General features: G+C 42.4%; 3 protein-coding genes across 6 annotated transcripts; 1 reads left to right on the top strand and 2 right to left on the bottom strand.

Moving 5' to 3' along the window:
• Positions 1 to 230: 230 nt before the first annotated feature.
• nudcd3 (NudC domain containing 3) lies at positions 231 to 3189 on the bottom strand. Its single transcript, XM_041058381.1, has 6 exons — positions 2735 to 3189; positions 1958 to 2268; positions 1343 to 1475; positions 1095 to 1238; positions 811 to 999; positions 231 to 426 (listed from the first exon to the last, which is right to left on the bottom strand). Exons 1-6 carry the CDS (start codon positions 2930 to 2932, stop codon positions 316 to 318), a joined length of 1086 nt encoding a protein of 361 aa, XP_040914315.1. The 5' UTR covers positions 2933 to 3189; the 3' UTR covers positions 231 to 315.
• A 160-nt stretch (positions 3190 to 3349) lies between these two features.
• Positions 3350 to 9749, top strand: mrps24 (mitochondrial ribosomal protein S24). Of its 2 annotated transcripts, XR_005895442.1 has the most exons (5): positions 3350 to 3557; positions 4010 to 4087; positions 4359 to 4470; positions 5183 to 5636; positions 9739 to 9749. XR_005895442.1 is itself a non-coding variant. In XM_041058382.1 (4 exons), the coding sequence occupies exons 1-4, from the start codon at positions 3516 to 3518 to the stop codon at positions 5464 to 5466; spliced, it is 516 nt and encodes a 171-aa protein (XP_040914316.1). In that variant the 5' UTR covers positions 3350 to 3515; the 3' UTR covers positions 5467 to 6036. The 2 variants fall into 2 exon arrangements, 1 of the variants encoding a protein (XP_040914316.1); XM_041058382.1 differs by lacking the exon at positions 9739 to 9749 and having other exon boundaries at positions 5183 to 6036.
• Positions 6137 to 14718, bottom strand: gnsb (glucosamine (N-acetyl)-6-sulfatase (Sanfilippo disease IIID), b). Of its 3 annotated transcripts, none has more exons than XR_005895441.1 (14): positions 14365 to 14718; positions 13167 to 13226; positions 12244 to 12447; positions 11713 to 11778; positions 11521 to 11619; positions 10166 to 10333; positions 9995 to 10077; positions 9186 to 9304; positions 8985 to 9088; positions 8787 to 8888; positions 8592 to 8702; positions 8350 to 8460; positions 8038 to 8251; positions 6137 to 6507 (listed from the first exon to the last, which is right to left on the bottom strand). XR_005895441.1 is itself a non-coding variant. In XM_041058380.1 (14 exons), the coding sequence occupies exons 1-13, from the start codon at positions 14581 to 14583 to the stop codon at positions 8102 to 8104; spliced, it is 1596 nt and encodes a 531-aa protein (XP_040914314.1). In that variant the 5' UTR covers positions 14584 to 14718; the 3' UTR covers positions 6137 to 6507; positions 8056 to 8101. The 3 variants fall into 3 exon arrangements, 2 of the variants coding, with proteins under 2 accessions (XP_040914314.1, XP_040914313.1); XM_041058380.1 differs by having other exon boundaries at positions 8056 to 8251; XM_041058379.1 differs by having other exon boundaries at positions 6137 to 8251.
• Between the last annotated feature and the right edge of the window lie 1047 nt (positions 14719 to 15765).

Below are 15765 nucleotides of genomic sequence, written 5' to 3'. Positions count from 1 at the left end.
AGCTGCAGTCACCAAACTGACGCCCAATAACAATGAGATGACTAAATGCTCAGCAGTCTGTGGCACTGACGTGAGGACAAACATGAAAAATAAGAACAGAATCGGTCTGCAGGGCAGAGTCCTCGTCAATGATCTGTATTCCTGTCCCACCCATCCCACTCAACCCAAACTGGCAGCTTCAGCTTCAGCTCTGCTCTTACAGCTAAAGACAAACCTGCAACACAACAGACCAGCAGGTAAACGTTGACTTTATTACAACCAGGCCTGTAAATAAAGCAGGGTTCAGTTCATATTTGGCTGAGTTTTGTCTGAGTCTCAGAACTGTACCGCACTGGGGGGGATGTCAAACGCAGAGGGGTCAAACTTCTGCCCTTTGAAAGGTGAGCCCTCAGCGTCCCAGCCCTTCTTCAGCATCTCATGCACTTTCTGTGGAGTCACAAGGAGATGGATGTTAAATATGTACCATTCATGCTAATAAAGACCACAGTGCCATCTAGGGGTGAGTCAACTGATCATCAGTGCGACTGATGGGACAAAAACTTTCAAGTGGCTTCTTCAAACCTGCACATTTCCCTTCAGACGTGAAGCTCTTTTGTTAAAGTGGTGGCAGGTTTATGTGTCAGTCTCATGTCTGAAATCCTGCCAAACATTTACTCAACATGTTCCAAATACAGAGGGAGGGAGATGAATGCATGGCTCATCTGACTTCTTCTACAAAAACATGTAATAAATGCTTTATAACACATTCTAATGTAGTAATAAGAGGATGTAGGTGTTTATTAAAGTGTCTGTTGTGGTGAGTGTCCTCACCATTTCGTGACTCTGTGGTTTGCCCTGCAGCTTCTGATGGTAGTCGAACGTGAGTCTGTCCAAAACAGCATGCTCCTCGTCATCAACCGACGCCATGGTGCGCTCACGGTTAATTTGGTTTATATCGATCTCCTTCTCTCCTTTCAGCACCGCGTTCCACCAAACCTCCGAGGTCTTGCTGAGTGACAGCTGGAAGCCAAACACAGTTTAAAGCCGGATTAAAAGTTGTTCATTTAAAAATAAACTCTTGTGAGCGACACTTCTTGAGCAACGTGTTCACTCACGACCACACAGTGTCCAGGTTCCAGGCTCCACAGAGAGTTTTCAGTGTTGATCTTGTGTGTGAATTCTCCCTCCATCAGTGTTTTCTCCTCGGCTCCGTCCCTCACACACACTCGCACGCTGCTGGTCTGCAGACTTACACTGACCTGTGAATAACCGACGCAACAACAAAAAGAGTGAGACACGCCTGCAGTCACTGAGGCGAGAGCAGTCTTCCTGCCGCGTCAGGTGGATGAATAACCGTGTTTACCTGTCTGCCCTTCAGAACCGTCTTGGGCACGAACACGCGGACCTCCACGTCCGTGTAGTCCTGAGACCAGCTGTAGTTTTCCCTCACCGCCCCGTTGTAACTGTCAGGATCAGCCTGAAATTGCTCCTGACTCCTGAAACACAACATGTACACAAACACACACGGACAGCGTCGTTCGGGCAGGGTGCACAGGTGGAAAGTAACAAAGTACATTTACCCAAGAATTTAAGTACTGTTTATAACACTTAACACTTCCACGCCACTAAATTTCAGTGGGAACTACTGGACTTTTTACTTCACTTCATCTCTTATCATGTTATATGACAGATATCAATACTGGTCACTTTACAGATTATTATTATTATTAGCTTATTATTAACACAAAAATCCTTTCAGCAAGATAATAATGTGTTAGAATAAATTATACAACTATTATTATGTAAATGCTTCTGATAAATATTATATATGTTAAAATGCTCCTCAGCTTTAACTGAGGAAAATACGACAGACAAATATCACAAACATTAATACTTTCTAATTATACTAAACTGCACCATTTGATTCACCAATAAAAACAAGAATCTTTTCATGGATAAACAGCAGGATGTTACTCACTCCCCTGCAGAGTTTGTGCTGGCTGCAGCTGCCTGGTCCCCCTCAGCTAACTGTCCTGGACCCCCGCTGCTGTCGGGCTGTGGGCTGACAGTCGCTTCTGAGGCTGCAGGAGCTGAAACATGCTCGGCGTCCGTGGGGGGGCTCTCCGCCTGTGCTGCCTCGGTGCTCTGCTCCTCCGTCTCCTGGTGAAGCTCAGTGGCGACCTCCAGCTCCTGAACGGCCGGAGGAACATCCTTCCCCTCTCTCCTTTGCATCTCGCTCAGCTGCCGCTCTCTGTCGTGCTCTGCCAGCTTCTCAAACAGCTTAAACGTCTGTGGAGGGAACACAAGATTAACACAGGTCTCAGTCTGAATTCCATTCAGACAGAGTAAATAACAGAAACACCTGCAACACAAACCAGTTTCCAAAACAATCAACACCAACTGAACTTTATAATCGTCACTGTATTTGTATTACAAGAAATTAATCAAAGAAGTGGTTCTGACATATGAATGCACAGATAATTATAATCCAATGACCTAAATCTGAATTTGAATTTGAAATGAACCACTCTGCATAAAGAGTTCTTTTACTTCTCTTAACTATTTTCAATCTAATACTTTTGTACTTTTACAACAATAAAATTGTGACTACGTGAGTTTTATTTGTAGTAAAACTGTGTGGAGCTGCTGCCGTAAACAAGCACATGTTCACACGGAGGGTTAGAAAACTTCAGTCGCTGTTTATCAGGTTACAAAGACGGAGAAAATATTTATCTGACATGTTGACAGACTTCACCTTAAGCACCATCTTCTCCGCCACACCGGGAGGGAAGCCCATCTTGTCGTTGGGACTCGACAGGAGGCGATAAAAGTCCGTTTTACGGTACAAAAACCCAAAATAGACCTGCAGAAAGTCCTGGATGTTTCCAACATGCTGCAGGATTCCCAGCAGAGCGTTGTCGTACATCTCTGTCAGCTCCAGCGGCGACGCCATCGCTGCTTCTCACGTTTTATTCGACCGTTTTTCTCTGCCGACAGTTCACGTACGAAAATAAAAGACCGTGTTTTCAGAAATGTAAGTAAAAAAATAATTCAGCGGTACTTGCTGGGTAACGTTTCTCAACGCCAGTGTTCCTCCTTCCAGAACAATAACACTTCCGGTCTTGTAATTTCGAAATAAGTGCACAACAGCTACAAATTCGTTCGTATGTTACACAAAAACAAAAACAAAAACCTGAGTATAATGATACAACACTGTATCACGTGTGTTTTAACATCGTTGGTAATTATTATATTCAATCTGTCGACAGCTCCCTTTACACCTAACTATTTTATTTTCCTATATCCGGTTGGTTCGTGCCACCCGTCGTCCGGTGGAAACGGATACTTGGCTCGAATCAATGGTTCCAGATTAAAGGCGCGGGTTTCATGAAACATAATTATTTTGTCATTTTGATGCGAGTTAAAATTATCAAAGGTTTTAAATCCGTTAAAAAATATAACAGCGCTGGAAAAAAGTAAATCAGAGATCCGTGTTTGCTCTTTTGGCGCAGTGCGCTAACAAATACTCAGAAAACATGGCGGCGTCCTTGGGCAGCGCAGGCAGCGCGAGGCTACTGGTGAGAAAAATGATTTTAAAGTTCATTGTTCAAAACGTTTCTGTGAAGTCATGTCGACGATGCACAGTTTAAGTTTAACGGACCGATAACCAGCATCTTCAGTTTCATGTGTCGCTGTTAACTGAAGCAGGCTGACACACCTAACACCTCCTTTACCACAGCGCTTATCTCACTAATGTTTTTACATTAAACGTGTTTAACGTCTTTATTAACAGAGCAGTGTGACATGAAACATCATGTACACACAGAAGTGTTTTCAGTGTTAAATACACAGAAGATGAGAGTCAGTCAGTTACAAAAGAAATGGGAACATTAAAACAAAACACGAAACATTTAACAACATTACAGTGTTTTCAAAACCAGTGTTGTAATCCATTGTTGTAATCTGATGCTTTTTTTTTTCTTTCTTTTTTTTTTTAACTCTCCTGGTGTTTCCTCTGTTTTGTCTACAGGGAGCTTTATCCAGGGCCACATCATTATGGAGCTCCTCCCAAAGCAGAGGCCTCCATGTCACTGCAGTGTGCTGCAAGGTAAACACTGAGCTCCAAACTTCATAGATACATCACACAGTTAACTGTCAGCTGTTAAAACGTGTTTTGAGACTTAGGTTGACAAGCTGTTAGTCTAATTAGTTTTCTGTGGGCACAGATTCTCCCTTTCAGCAGCTTTGCTTCCAGATCAAGACTCTGCACCTTCTTTGGTCCAATCATCAGTCTGCTTAAGCACAGGGCGTCTTAAAGTCTTCATATGTTTGGACTGAATTTCCTGACTTTTGGTCTCTTCTTTGTCCTCTGCCTTCAGAATCGAGCCGCTCGTGTCCGAGTGGGGAAAGGAGACAAACCTGTGACCTATGAGCAAGCATTTCACCCGCATCACATTGGCCACCGCAAAGGATGGCTGTCACAGCATACCAGTGAGCATGACCAGGCTTGTCACAGAGCTTGTTACACAACTTAATGACAGTTGTGTAACAAAGTTTAAAATACTGTGTACTGACTGTATGGCTTTGTATCTGTTAAACGTAGGTTCAGTAGCTTTGAAGGATGGACTCTGGCTGATGTCAGGTGTTAGTGCTTTCAGAAACGTTTTCCAGTCATAACCTGGAAGCTGATGTTTATGACATTTACAAGATTGAAACTGGTAATCACAATAACTTGGATATAACATGGATGCTGCATCACAGTGTGTTTCCAAAGTGCGCCTCTGTCTCACGCCCTCCAACTCCAAACACGAGTGTTAACTGCATTTGTGTATTTTCTGGATGACTGCCAGAGGAGATACGTAACACGGGCCATCCACCATCTGTCTCTCTGTAATGCAGGTGGTGAAAACCAGGGCAAAAAAAAAGTCTCTGTTTGTTAAGTTGCTCTGATTGAATGATAATAACTGACACAGGATTTCAACAAGCTCCTCTACTCTCTCATATGGATTATGGTGGCTGAAGAGTCAGAGGACACTTTAGTAAGAAAATAAATCTGACATACTCAACACAGGTGGAAACAGAAAGGTCCCTTGCTTGCATAATAATACACCCTAAACATAAAACATTTACTGTATGTATTATTATATTGTATTGTTAATGTATTTCATGCCTCAGGACCGACTCTCCCTCCCATGTCTGCCAGGTAACCTGAAAGGAGAAGGGGGAGCAGCTGAACGCACCATAGAGGATGTGTTCATAAGGAGATTCATATTCGGGACCTTCCACGGCTGCCTGGCCAATGAGATCGTGATCAAAAGACGCGGCAACCTGCTCATCATATGCGCTTTAATGTTACAGAAACTCCAGCCACAGAAGTTTTACTTCTTAATAGGTTACACAGAGTCTCTGCTGTCGCACTTCTACAAATGTCCCGTCAAGTTAGAGGTTCAGACCCTGCCAGAGAAAGCTGTGTACAAGTACCTCTGATGGACCTTTGTAGTGTTGGTACAGACATAAATGTTTCCATCTGGAGTTTAAATTGATCTAATATAAAATGATGGCTTTGTTCCCATCTGCATTCCTGCTCACTGACTGATGCCACCCTCTGTTTTCAGTTTACTCAAAACTGACTTTCAAAATTAAATACAAACATTTGTGTGCAAGCACAAGGTTTAAAATACTGTGCATGTGTATAGAAGTGTTCCAGTTCACTGTGTTTAAACCAGCTCTGTTGTACTGTCACTTGAAGTTTTATCATCAAGGCTTGTAAGTCAGAGGGAATCTGAGAAATCTATGTAGTGTTTTATAAAGGAGGATTACCGGTTAAACCAGACTTAGTTCAGTACATCAGTGTGTTTAATAAAACAGATTCAGGTAAGTCTGACATAAGTTACCATGGAACCACTTCCTCATACCATAGTATTTATAGCCTAAGCTAGTTTGCAATACCTGTCTCCATATGGCCTCAAAATTCAGCAGGAGCATTTAAAACAGAATAAAACACAATACGACTCAGACTAGTTCGATCCTGGTCAGGCCACAATTCAGGTTTCATCTCAGGCTTAACTGGTGTTAAAGTCAATATGTCAGACGGAAACTAAAGCTTGTACATTGTACAAGACTGTGCATGTTATATCATGATATATCCAGAAGATAGTGCATTTGCTTCTCTGATTTTATTTTTAATCAGTTTCATCACAGTGCAAATATGTTCACATTTAAGGCAGATGCACCTTGTCAGTGCAAATAACAAGGCACAAAGGATTAAAGCGTTCATTTCAAATGTTACCATGCAAAATTTCCCTTGACGAATTCCTCACAAAAACACATCCAGCCCTTCATCCTCCATAAGGCTCTTTACAAACTTATCACTAATACTCAGAGTAAAATATTGTCACAGCCAAACATCAGGATAAAAATTTTAAAACAGATTTTTTTAAAATCCGAGGCACGAATTTGGAGAAGTAACTGGACACATGAAGAGGTGTCCATTCATGAAAGACTTTTTGGCTTCTTTCATTCAAAGTGCTGCAGAGATAAAATTAGGAGCATTAATTCAAAGAAATGTAAAAACAAACAGCTCAAGATTTACCTTCATGAGATGGTTTGACAGTTTGGGAAATCTTTCTCACAGTTAGATAAGAAGACTGACACAACTCTCACATCGGTGCAGTAGTTATGTAGCTAGACCCAGAAGCCAGTTTTCTTAGCTCAGCATAAGGACTGGGAACAGATGAAAACAGCAGCTCCAAAGCTCACTGATTAATTCATTATAACTTTTTGTTTAAGTGGTTTTGAGCCAGGTTATTTCATGCCAGGTAACCAGTGGAGACTCCTGCACCACGAAACAGTCCCGAACGTAGTGTGATCCTCTGTAAAACTGCACGTCGTCACTTTCACACTTCAGGTTTTGAATGAATTAAATAAACGTGTAACGTGAAACGTGTAAATTAGTGAGCTTTAGAGCTGCTGGTAGGTAGACTTTGTTAACTTTGGACAGACTACCTTAGCTAAGCTAAACTAACCGGTTGTTGGAGGAAGCTTTGTATGAAGCAGAGAGATGTGAGAGTTGTACTAATTTTCTAAGAAAAGAAATAAGCATGTTTCCTAAAATGTTGGACTGTTCCTTTAAAGAGATGATTGGATTACAGGCAGCTACGTTTAAATCTGCACATCTGACAGACACTGGCACTATGAACCCCAAACACTGTAAAGAACAGAGAGTTTACAGACACACAAAAACACACTAACTAACATGGACTGACTGACAACGGCAGAGTGAGTCCAATCTGCACAGAGTGAATGGGGCGAGGAGTTTCCTCTGTCTTAAAACAAAATACACCAGCTCATGAAAGTGTGTTGTAGAATATACGAGCACAGCTCAGGAAAACAGGCCGTTTTCACTGCAGACATTACAACTTGTCCTAGAAGGAAAAGCACAGGTGATACTCAAAACATTAAGGGACAATAATTAGCTTTCTGTCAAATGTCAAACCTGAGTTTTACGGTGGATATTTGCTGTTTATGTCCCGACAAAGAAACAGTCCGGCAAATAAACTGTCATAAAACTGCAGAGTGTAATTTTTGTGGTTTAGCTTTTGTACAGATTTAACAAACAGGATGTCACACGTTAGTTACTGAGCCTCAAACGTGCTGGTAGGTGGATATCTGTTGCCTTCGACTGAGCCAGGCTAACTGTTTTTCATGCTAGGCTAAGCTAAGCTAAGCTAAGCTAACCAGCTCAGACATGAGAGTGAAAGTGGTATCAAGTCTCAGCAAGAAAGAAAATAATTGTATTACCCGTTTAAAAAAGGACAACAACAAACTTTTCCTTTAACAGTGGCCCTGTTGTGTCTAAGTGTTTCAGTCAGCCATGACAGTGTGACAGTGAGCCAGCACCACAACACCAAGACCCTGAAACTGATGCAGCTAAATGGAGTCCAGCCATTATTCAATTTATCGTTTACACCTGTGCTTTTGCTCCTGAGACATGTCAAAATGAGTTCTGAGAAAACAGCCTGTGCAGCTATCATACTTGTGGTAAAAGGTGTCACTGACCAGATAAACCAGTCCCACCTTCCTCTGACAGAGTGCTGCAGTGCTGTGGTTTACTGCCTCTTCTTTACTTGATGTCACGGCAGCTGTCACCCACACAGGACTGCAGCTTGATGAGCCGCTGGTTCATAGCCTGCAGGATGGCTGGATCCACCTTCTTCACAATGTTCTCCAGCTGGCTGGGGTCTGACGTCAGGTTGTACACCTCCACAAACGACTGGGGGGGGGGGACACAAGGACGGACAAAGACTGAGATCCACCTCTGTTTTCTCAGACATGTGTCACTAAATTAGAAAAATGAAGTCATGCTCACACCTCGCTGTCTGCAAACTCGCAGTACTGTAGGTTTTGTCCACTGTCGAGGGTCCTGACGCAGGCGTAGGTGTTGTTGTAGGCGTCTTCACACACACAGTCTGGGAAACATTGCTAAGGAGAATCATGTTTTAAGTGCAGGGATTATTAGGGATTATTGTCATGCTGTTTTTTTGTGTGTTTTGTGTGCACTGTCACTGACTCAGTCCACTTTGGTCCAGACTGAATTGTCTCACTACACTTACCGACAGTCCAGGTCCTAATTTGGGACAAGCAGGATCTGTTGTTGGGTGTCCCTCTCCGTTGTATTCAACAAGGAAACAGGGCCGTGCACTGCCATTACGCAGTGAGGGAGCCTGAACACAAAACCTTAGTTAATGTTTGGAAAATGAAAGCAGTGCGTCGCAAAACATTTAAGTCAATTTAAAGAAACGGCTGACCATCTGACCGAGGAAAGACTGCCCGTCCACGTTCACTGAAGACAGGTTGAGACCAGATATATCCAGGATGGTCGGAGCAAGGTCAATATTCAATACTGGAGCCTGAAGGAGTCACACAAAACACATTAACACATAAAAACGATGAAAAACGTAACACAAACCAAGGTTTACAGGCAGAGGCGGCAAATGTCTCGTGACCTTCAGTGTCTGGTTTGGTTTGATGCCAGGACCACGGACCATGAGCGGGACCCTGATGTCAAATTCATACAGCTGCCTCTTATCAATGGGCAGAGAGAACTGACCTGGAACAGCGAGGACAGGTGATTATTACAGGAGACGTCACTGAGAGGAGGTGGACTGTATTAATTCGTCAGAGGACTAACTGGAGCGCGCTCACACCTGTGTGGTAGCCGTTGTCAGAGGTGTAGAAGATGTAGGTGTTGTCCAGTTCCTTTATACTATCAAGTTTCTTGACCAGCATCTCTACCATGTCGTCCACAGATAACAGGGTCTGCCACCTGCAGGAGAGATGAGACGACCGTTTGAATATAATTATTTAAAATCATTTTCAAATGTGGAAATTAGGGATGTTCCAGTCATGTTTGTTTCATGTTCAGTCTCTGCCAATGAAGAGTCTGATCTGATGCTTGTATTCACCTAAACATAGGTTAAATACATACAGTTGTGCAGCTGAGTGCAGACACTGGCTGCAGAGAGCACGTTAACAACAGACCACTTTCAGTTTGACGTGTTATCAAACTGCTCTCAGAAAAAACGTTAGCAACACCCGATGTGAGCTGTCGACGTTCGTCATGCTAACCAGCGAGGGTGACAGTTAGCGCCAGCTAAAAATGAGAAGCTGTTAGCTGCGTGTTTTGTACACTGAGCTTTAGCAAATCTGACCAACCTCAGTGTCTCAGTGTCCATGTGAAAACGATTCTGAGAGACAAAGTAAACAGACTTGAATATTCATTCAGATACGGTTTCTGGTTAATTTCCTTTTCAAACAGTAACTTAACAGCAGGCAGAAAAGCCATATGTTTCACTGCCCTCACACAGTTCACCTCCGACCTCATTCAACAGCGATGTCATGTGGTCCTGAAGTACACCTGTACATCGCTGTTTCCAGGTGAGAAGTAAAACTGGGCCACCCCAGAGCCTTGCCGCTAACATGGCTAAAAAAGCAGAGGACTGCTGGTGAGATGTACCTTTTCCTGTATGCATTATCCAGGAAGTTGATGGAGCTATTCGGCATGGGGTTGATGGGCTGACGCAGCAGCCAGTGTTTGTCCTGAAACACACACATTGAGATTCATTGGGAAGAAAATTTAAAGAGCAGTAATTAAACTTCATGGTGTTTGCCGCTCTCCTGGTCGTACCTTCCCTGGTTTGTCAAAGCTCCCGTCTCGAGGAGCTTTGACATTACTGAACTCTTTCTGGTACTGAGGTGCTGCCGTCCAGGGGGAGTGAGGAGCTGGAGGAGACAACATCAGGAAGAAGGGATGCTGAGGGCTCCTGTCATCCAGAAAGTGAAGGGAACGGTTCACCTGCATCGCAAAATGAAGCAAGAGTGAAAACACCACTGAAGGAAGCTCAGAGGAAACAACAGCAGCTTTGTTTGACAGAACCAGGATCAGATATAAGGAAACAAACTGCAACTGCTGCGAGAACAGGGAGGGTTGTGCATTTGCAGCGTCTGTGAGTCATTATCACCACAGGATGAGTAGTTACAGGTGGTCAGCTGCTGCTAAACACATGCTACTAGATGTGAGTAATGCTGCAAGTCGCACCATCGCACATTAAATCCGACTTCTCAGTGCCGGCATTACTTTGGCTGCTAATGAATTCGACTGTCTGATGGACACATGCTCAACACCTGTTTGAAACACTTTCAGTTCCTGATCAGGGAAAATCCCTCCATTCACATGCCAATGCACGTTACCGTGGTTACCAGATGAGCTTGCACAATTCTAGTCCACACTTTGCTTCTTTGCCAGTTTATAATCAGCAGATGGATTTAAACTTTGAGTTCATGCTAAAAATCACCTAAAATCACATGTCTACGATCACACAGTCCTGTGATGAGTCAGTTTGCTTTCACAGCACAAACAAACCACCAGAGTCCACATGGAAGCAGACCAAGACCCTCCTGCTCAGGTAGTGTCTCCGTCCAGCTGTTTTCCCACCCGCCTGAACAAGCTGCACAAACACTGAGAAACTCTCAGTGTTTCTCAGATGCAGCTGATTACCAGCTCTGCAGACGACAAAGGGGAAGTTCAGCTCTCATGAACTATATTTAAAACAGAATAGGTAGGCAGCTGGTTAGCACTCATGTGTCGCCCGATGAGCATGACATGCAGCTGTTGCATGAAACAGCAGAGTCACGCCACGAATCAAAAACACAAAAGTCTTCACTCAAACACCCTAAAGTCTAAATGTAAATCCTCTCACACAAACTAGTCGATCTAAAACAGACTCTTTGGGTCCATTTCTCATTCACTGCCTGGTTGTTGATGATTAACTTTTCACTCTGCTGACTGGCACACAGAGAAACTCACTGCACATTTTATATTTCTGACAGCAGCTGATTCAGACAGTTTGGAGGTGAACAGTCTTATTCTTCCTATAAATTCTTACATAAATGTCCCTGCACATGCACAGAATACTGCTGATCACAGGCTCAGCACGAGCACAAGCCACTGCACTCAGCACCCAGAGTGTGACTACAACTCACGATGAGGTCTGTGAGGTAGTCCTTCTCGTAACTGTCTCCATGCTTTTCTTCTTTGCCGTTGACTGACAGGGTGTAGTTGTAGTACTGCGAGTTCCCCACCTGAAAATCATATTGCAAAGGTTGTGACAACAGAAGGACCTGAAGAAACTGTTTCTGTGTACATGTCTTGACATGCTTGTTTGTGGGACTCACCAATGCATGCCACTGGTCCCAGCCAGGAGGAACATGGCCGACATCTCCCGCCTCTTTCTTACCGTACTGGTGACAGAAGAGACATCGTGTTTTACATGTGGTTCACCTGCTGCCTTTGGCCTTTATCATATAATCTAGCTTTTCCGTTGTTTCCTATAATATTTTCTGTAGTGTCCCACTGCACCTGGACAGGATTTAGATCCAGAACCTCTGCAACACGAATAAAATACTTAAAGTTCAAAGCAGTTTTCAGACGACAGCAACAGCAACACCTCCGAGGTGTGACACTGTCATGACTGACAGCTGCTGAGAACTACAGCACTGCGTGGTGCTCCATACTCAACTATTCTGCAGGTATATTTTGCAACACGTGTCTAGTTATGAGTTTTTTGTTCAAACTTTCAACACATATTAATGAAATGACTCTTCAAGTCAAATATTTTACCAACAGTGTTAATCAGGTGTTTAATGTACCTCTCGATAGTCAACAAATTTACACAAATATAAGTACAAGCACACACGTGTTCAGACCTGGTTAAGATATTTCCCACCGAAGAACGTCTGGTATTTCTGTTTGCTGAGGTAGACGGGGAAGGCCTGGGCTTCGGGACCTTTCTGCCACAGAGGGCTGGAGCAGTTTCCGGACAGAGAGTTGTTCCTCACCTCGTGGTTGTGAGGGTACTGACCCGTCAAAATGCTGCTCCTGCTGGGGCAGCAGAGCGGCGTGACCGTAAACTTCAGGGGAGAAGGAAGCGAGAGCAGTGATTAAGAGGAAGGCCAGAATAGGAGAAGAGAGGAGGAGATGATGAAAGAGACGTGACAGCTGAGCCGAGGATGTGTAACTCATCCAGTTTCAACATTTTAAGACATGTAACCACAGGTGAGAGTCAGATCCAGCTCAGGTCCACACAACAATGTAGAAGTACTTTATTACAGTGATACTTTAAAAGGATCTAGTTTTAACTGCTTCTTTTTCTCATGACAAAAAAAAAGTAGTAATTGCTCTCAGTATCATAATCTCATACATTCTGGCTCATACATTAGTCTAAATGTTGACATACTGTCTCATGCTTTTGTTTTTAATGAAGTGTTTTACCTTTATGACTCAGTCTGTGGATAATTTGACTGATCTTTGTGCCTTAAACTGTTATTTGAATGAAACCATGTGAGAAGTAAAGAGGAGAAGTGTCTTCGGTGGAACTGAAAACAGCTCAGAAATGTGACAAGGGTACCCGACTACTCACGATTTTTTTTTCTAAGGAGTCACAAGCCAAAAATGTTGGGAAACCACAGGTTTAATCTTTTAACAATACATTATGTTTTGGTTTCCTGAAAGGAAACCAGTCCCTCTAGCTGGCAGACAAAGGTAATGGAGTTCAAAGTAGTATAAAATATTTCCATCTGAAATGTGGTTGTACTGAACTCAAACACAGTAGCTGGGTAAACGTACTCACAGCATTCACGAAAGTTGCTCCTGCGTCTCCTATCAAGGCTTTGGTTTTCTTCATTGGTGTCTGCAGAAACAGAAACAGAAACAGACATGTGACACATGTGCCAACACACAACCTGAGATTAAAGGAGAAGTGTGGCCTCCAAAATAAACTCCTCGTTACACTTTGTGAATAAATTACTCTATAATTAATGAATGTTGTGAGTCTGTGACGTCAACTAGAGACATTATGAAATTGTTCTCTCAGATTCTAATCTACTGCTGATGGTGTCCAACACGTTCAGCACAGGCTCCTCAGTTCACACATGATGCTTTGCTTTTATTTTGAATAACTAATGAACCCTTTGTTAAACTTGCTGTTACTGTGTGGATCAGGAATAACAGCTGGAACAAACATCTGTTTGGTTCAGATCTGATCAGTCAAACATTAACCTGCAACTCTTTCAGTAGTTAATCAAGATAAAATCCCAAATATTTTCTGGTTCCAGCTGCTCAGAGCAAGGAACCGCTGCAGTTCTTCGTCTTATATGATAGAAAACGGATCATTTTTGACTGTTTCTTGTCGACAAAACAAGAAATCTGAAAATATCATCTTGGAGTCTAAAAAACTCTGACGAGCATTTTCCAGAGAAAACTTTCTGCTTCCAAGAACACATGGTGACGTATTGATTCAAGGAGATTAAACACTTCTCTCATTTACAGCTGAGTAAGTAGCTCTGTACATTTACTCAGGTACTTTACTTGAGTATCTCTGTTTAACGCGACTTGATATTTCTGCCTCAATACATTTATTTTAAAGCCACAGTTACAAAACATATGATCATCATCTGTGAAAGGGCCATTTTGCATGATGCAGCATGTTCACTCATTCACAAACATTCCTCTTTAATGCTTCTTTATTTTTAATCTGGTTCTATGTATTTTACTTCTACTTTTCTTTCAGTCATGTTGTTATTTTTATTTTTATTACTCCTCTTCTATTCTTTTGCATTATATGAAGCACTCTGAATTTCCTTGTGTATGAAATGTGCTTCAGAAGTGAACCTACCTTTGTACTTAAAGCTTGTTTCTGTGCTTTATGGATAATGTTGTGGTAAAAGCTCCATAAAGTCTGATAAGGCGAGGATATAAACTCACTACAAACACACAAGTGTCTTTACAGGTGATTTATTATGAAGTGTTTTCCGGGAGAGTCAACTCACCATCCCCCCCAGCTGAACATCCTGGTCGTCCGCGAGGATGAGTACAATATTGCTGGGTTTGGCGCCTTCCGCACACCTGACGCAGCAGGTGAGCAGCGCCGACAGCAGCGTGAGGAGCGTGAGGGCAGCGGGGGGTCCGGTCTGCCGGCGTCCCGTCGCTCCGGCTCGTCTCCTCAGACCTGCCATTAGGCCTCCACAGCACCGGGTCTGCTGCTCCATACACAGAACACTGCCGCTGTTCAGACCGAGGATCGGTTTCGCTTCCTGCTCAGAGGGAAGGCGTGTGTGTGCGTGTGTGTGTGTATGTGTGTGTTCAAGCTGGACAAACACCGAGAGCTTCAGAGTCTGAGAGGAAGTGGAGTCAAGTGTTGGTGGTCATATGATCAGACTGAGAGTGGGAGGAGTGAGAACCGAGAACAAACTGTACAACACGGACTTTATACAACTTCTACACAACTTCACTGAAAATACGGAGCGTGAACAACAAGGAAGATGATTCATTAATAATAACACAGTAATATAATATAATATAATATATTATTAGATTTAATATTATGCTATTGTATTACCTTACATCCCATTGAATATAATATAGAAAGTAATTAAAAAATAAAAATGTAAATATGTTATGGATGGATGGATGTAGAAAGTCCTAATTAAATATGTAATTTTGTAATTTTCTATGTTTGACTTTTCCCCTTTAAATTCAGTTTATTAAATAATTGTGACCAAGATGTGAATTGAGTTGGAGATTTTACAGCCAGTGAGCAAACACTGTTTCTCAATCATATATACAAGTTTTTCATACACTTTGACCCTTACGATGCTTCAGATTTACCGTATTAAAAGTTTATTTCAGTGTTTGACATTATGAGTTTTGACTCTTCTTCTGTATCATCTTCTTGAAAAACGTCCTTGTTTAAGTTACACTAAGTAAAACAGTCAGTGTCTTTAAGTAATTATACAACATACTTGAGAAGGTATACATGACCAATAAGGACAGAGATAGCAGATATATGACATGATTCAAAATGAAAAAATTAGATTTGTGTCCCATAAGATTGAATGAAAACTTTTAGATTTCATGTTGCTCAAATCAGGCTGATCTGTTTGATGTGTTTCTGGTCCCTGAGTAGAATTTAAAATTGAGTTTTGAGGGTTTGAACAAACAAACAAACAAACAACATGTGTTTTTTAATAATCAACTTACCAGAGGTTCCTCTGGACTGAAGAAGCTATGATGAACCACCAGTGTTTCTTGGTTCTCTAGAGAACACTGTGTTCTAGAAACTGTACACAGTCCATTTTCTGTGTGGAGCACGAGGCTCATTTGCAAGTAATTATCTCACATCATAGCCACAGGAGATTGATTGATAATGAGGAGTGGTTGCAGATATCGAA

The sequence above is a fragment of the Toxotes jaculatrix genome, chromosome 16, assembly GCF_017976425.1.
Source record: "Toxotes jaculatrix isolate fToxJac2 chromosome 16, fToxJac2.pri, whole genome shotgun sequence".
Taxonomy (NCBI): domain Eukaryota; kingdom Metazoa; phylum Chordata; class Actinopteri; family Toxotidae; genus Toxotes; species Toxotes jaculatrix.
The sequence above is the reverse complement of the archived record's forward strand: the minus strand, read 5'-3'. Positions and strand labels throughout refer to the sequence as shown.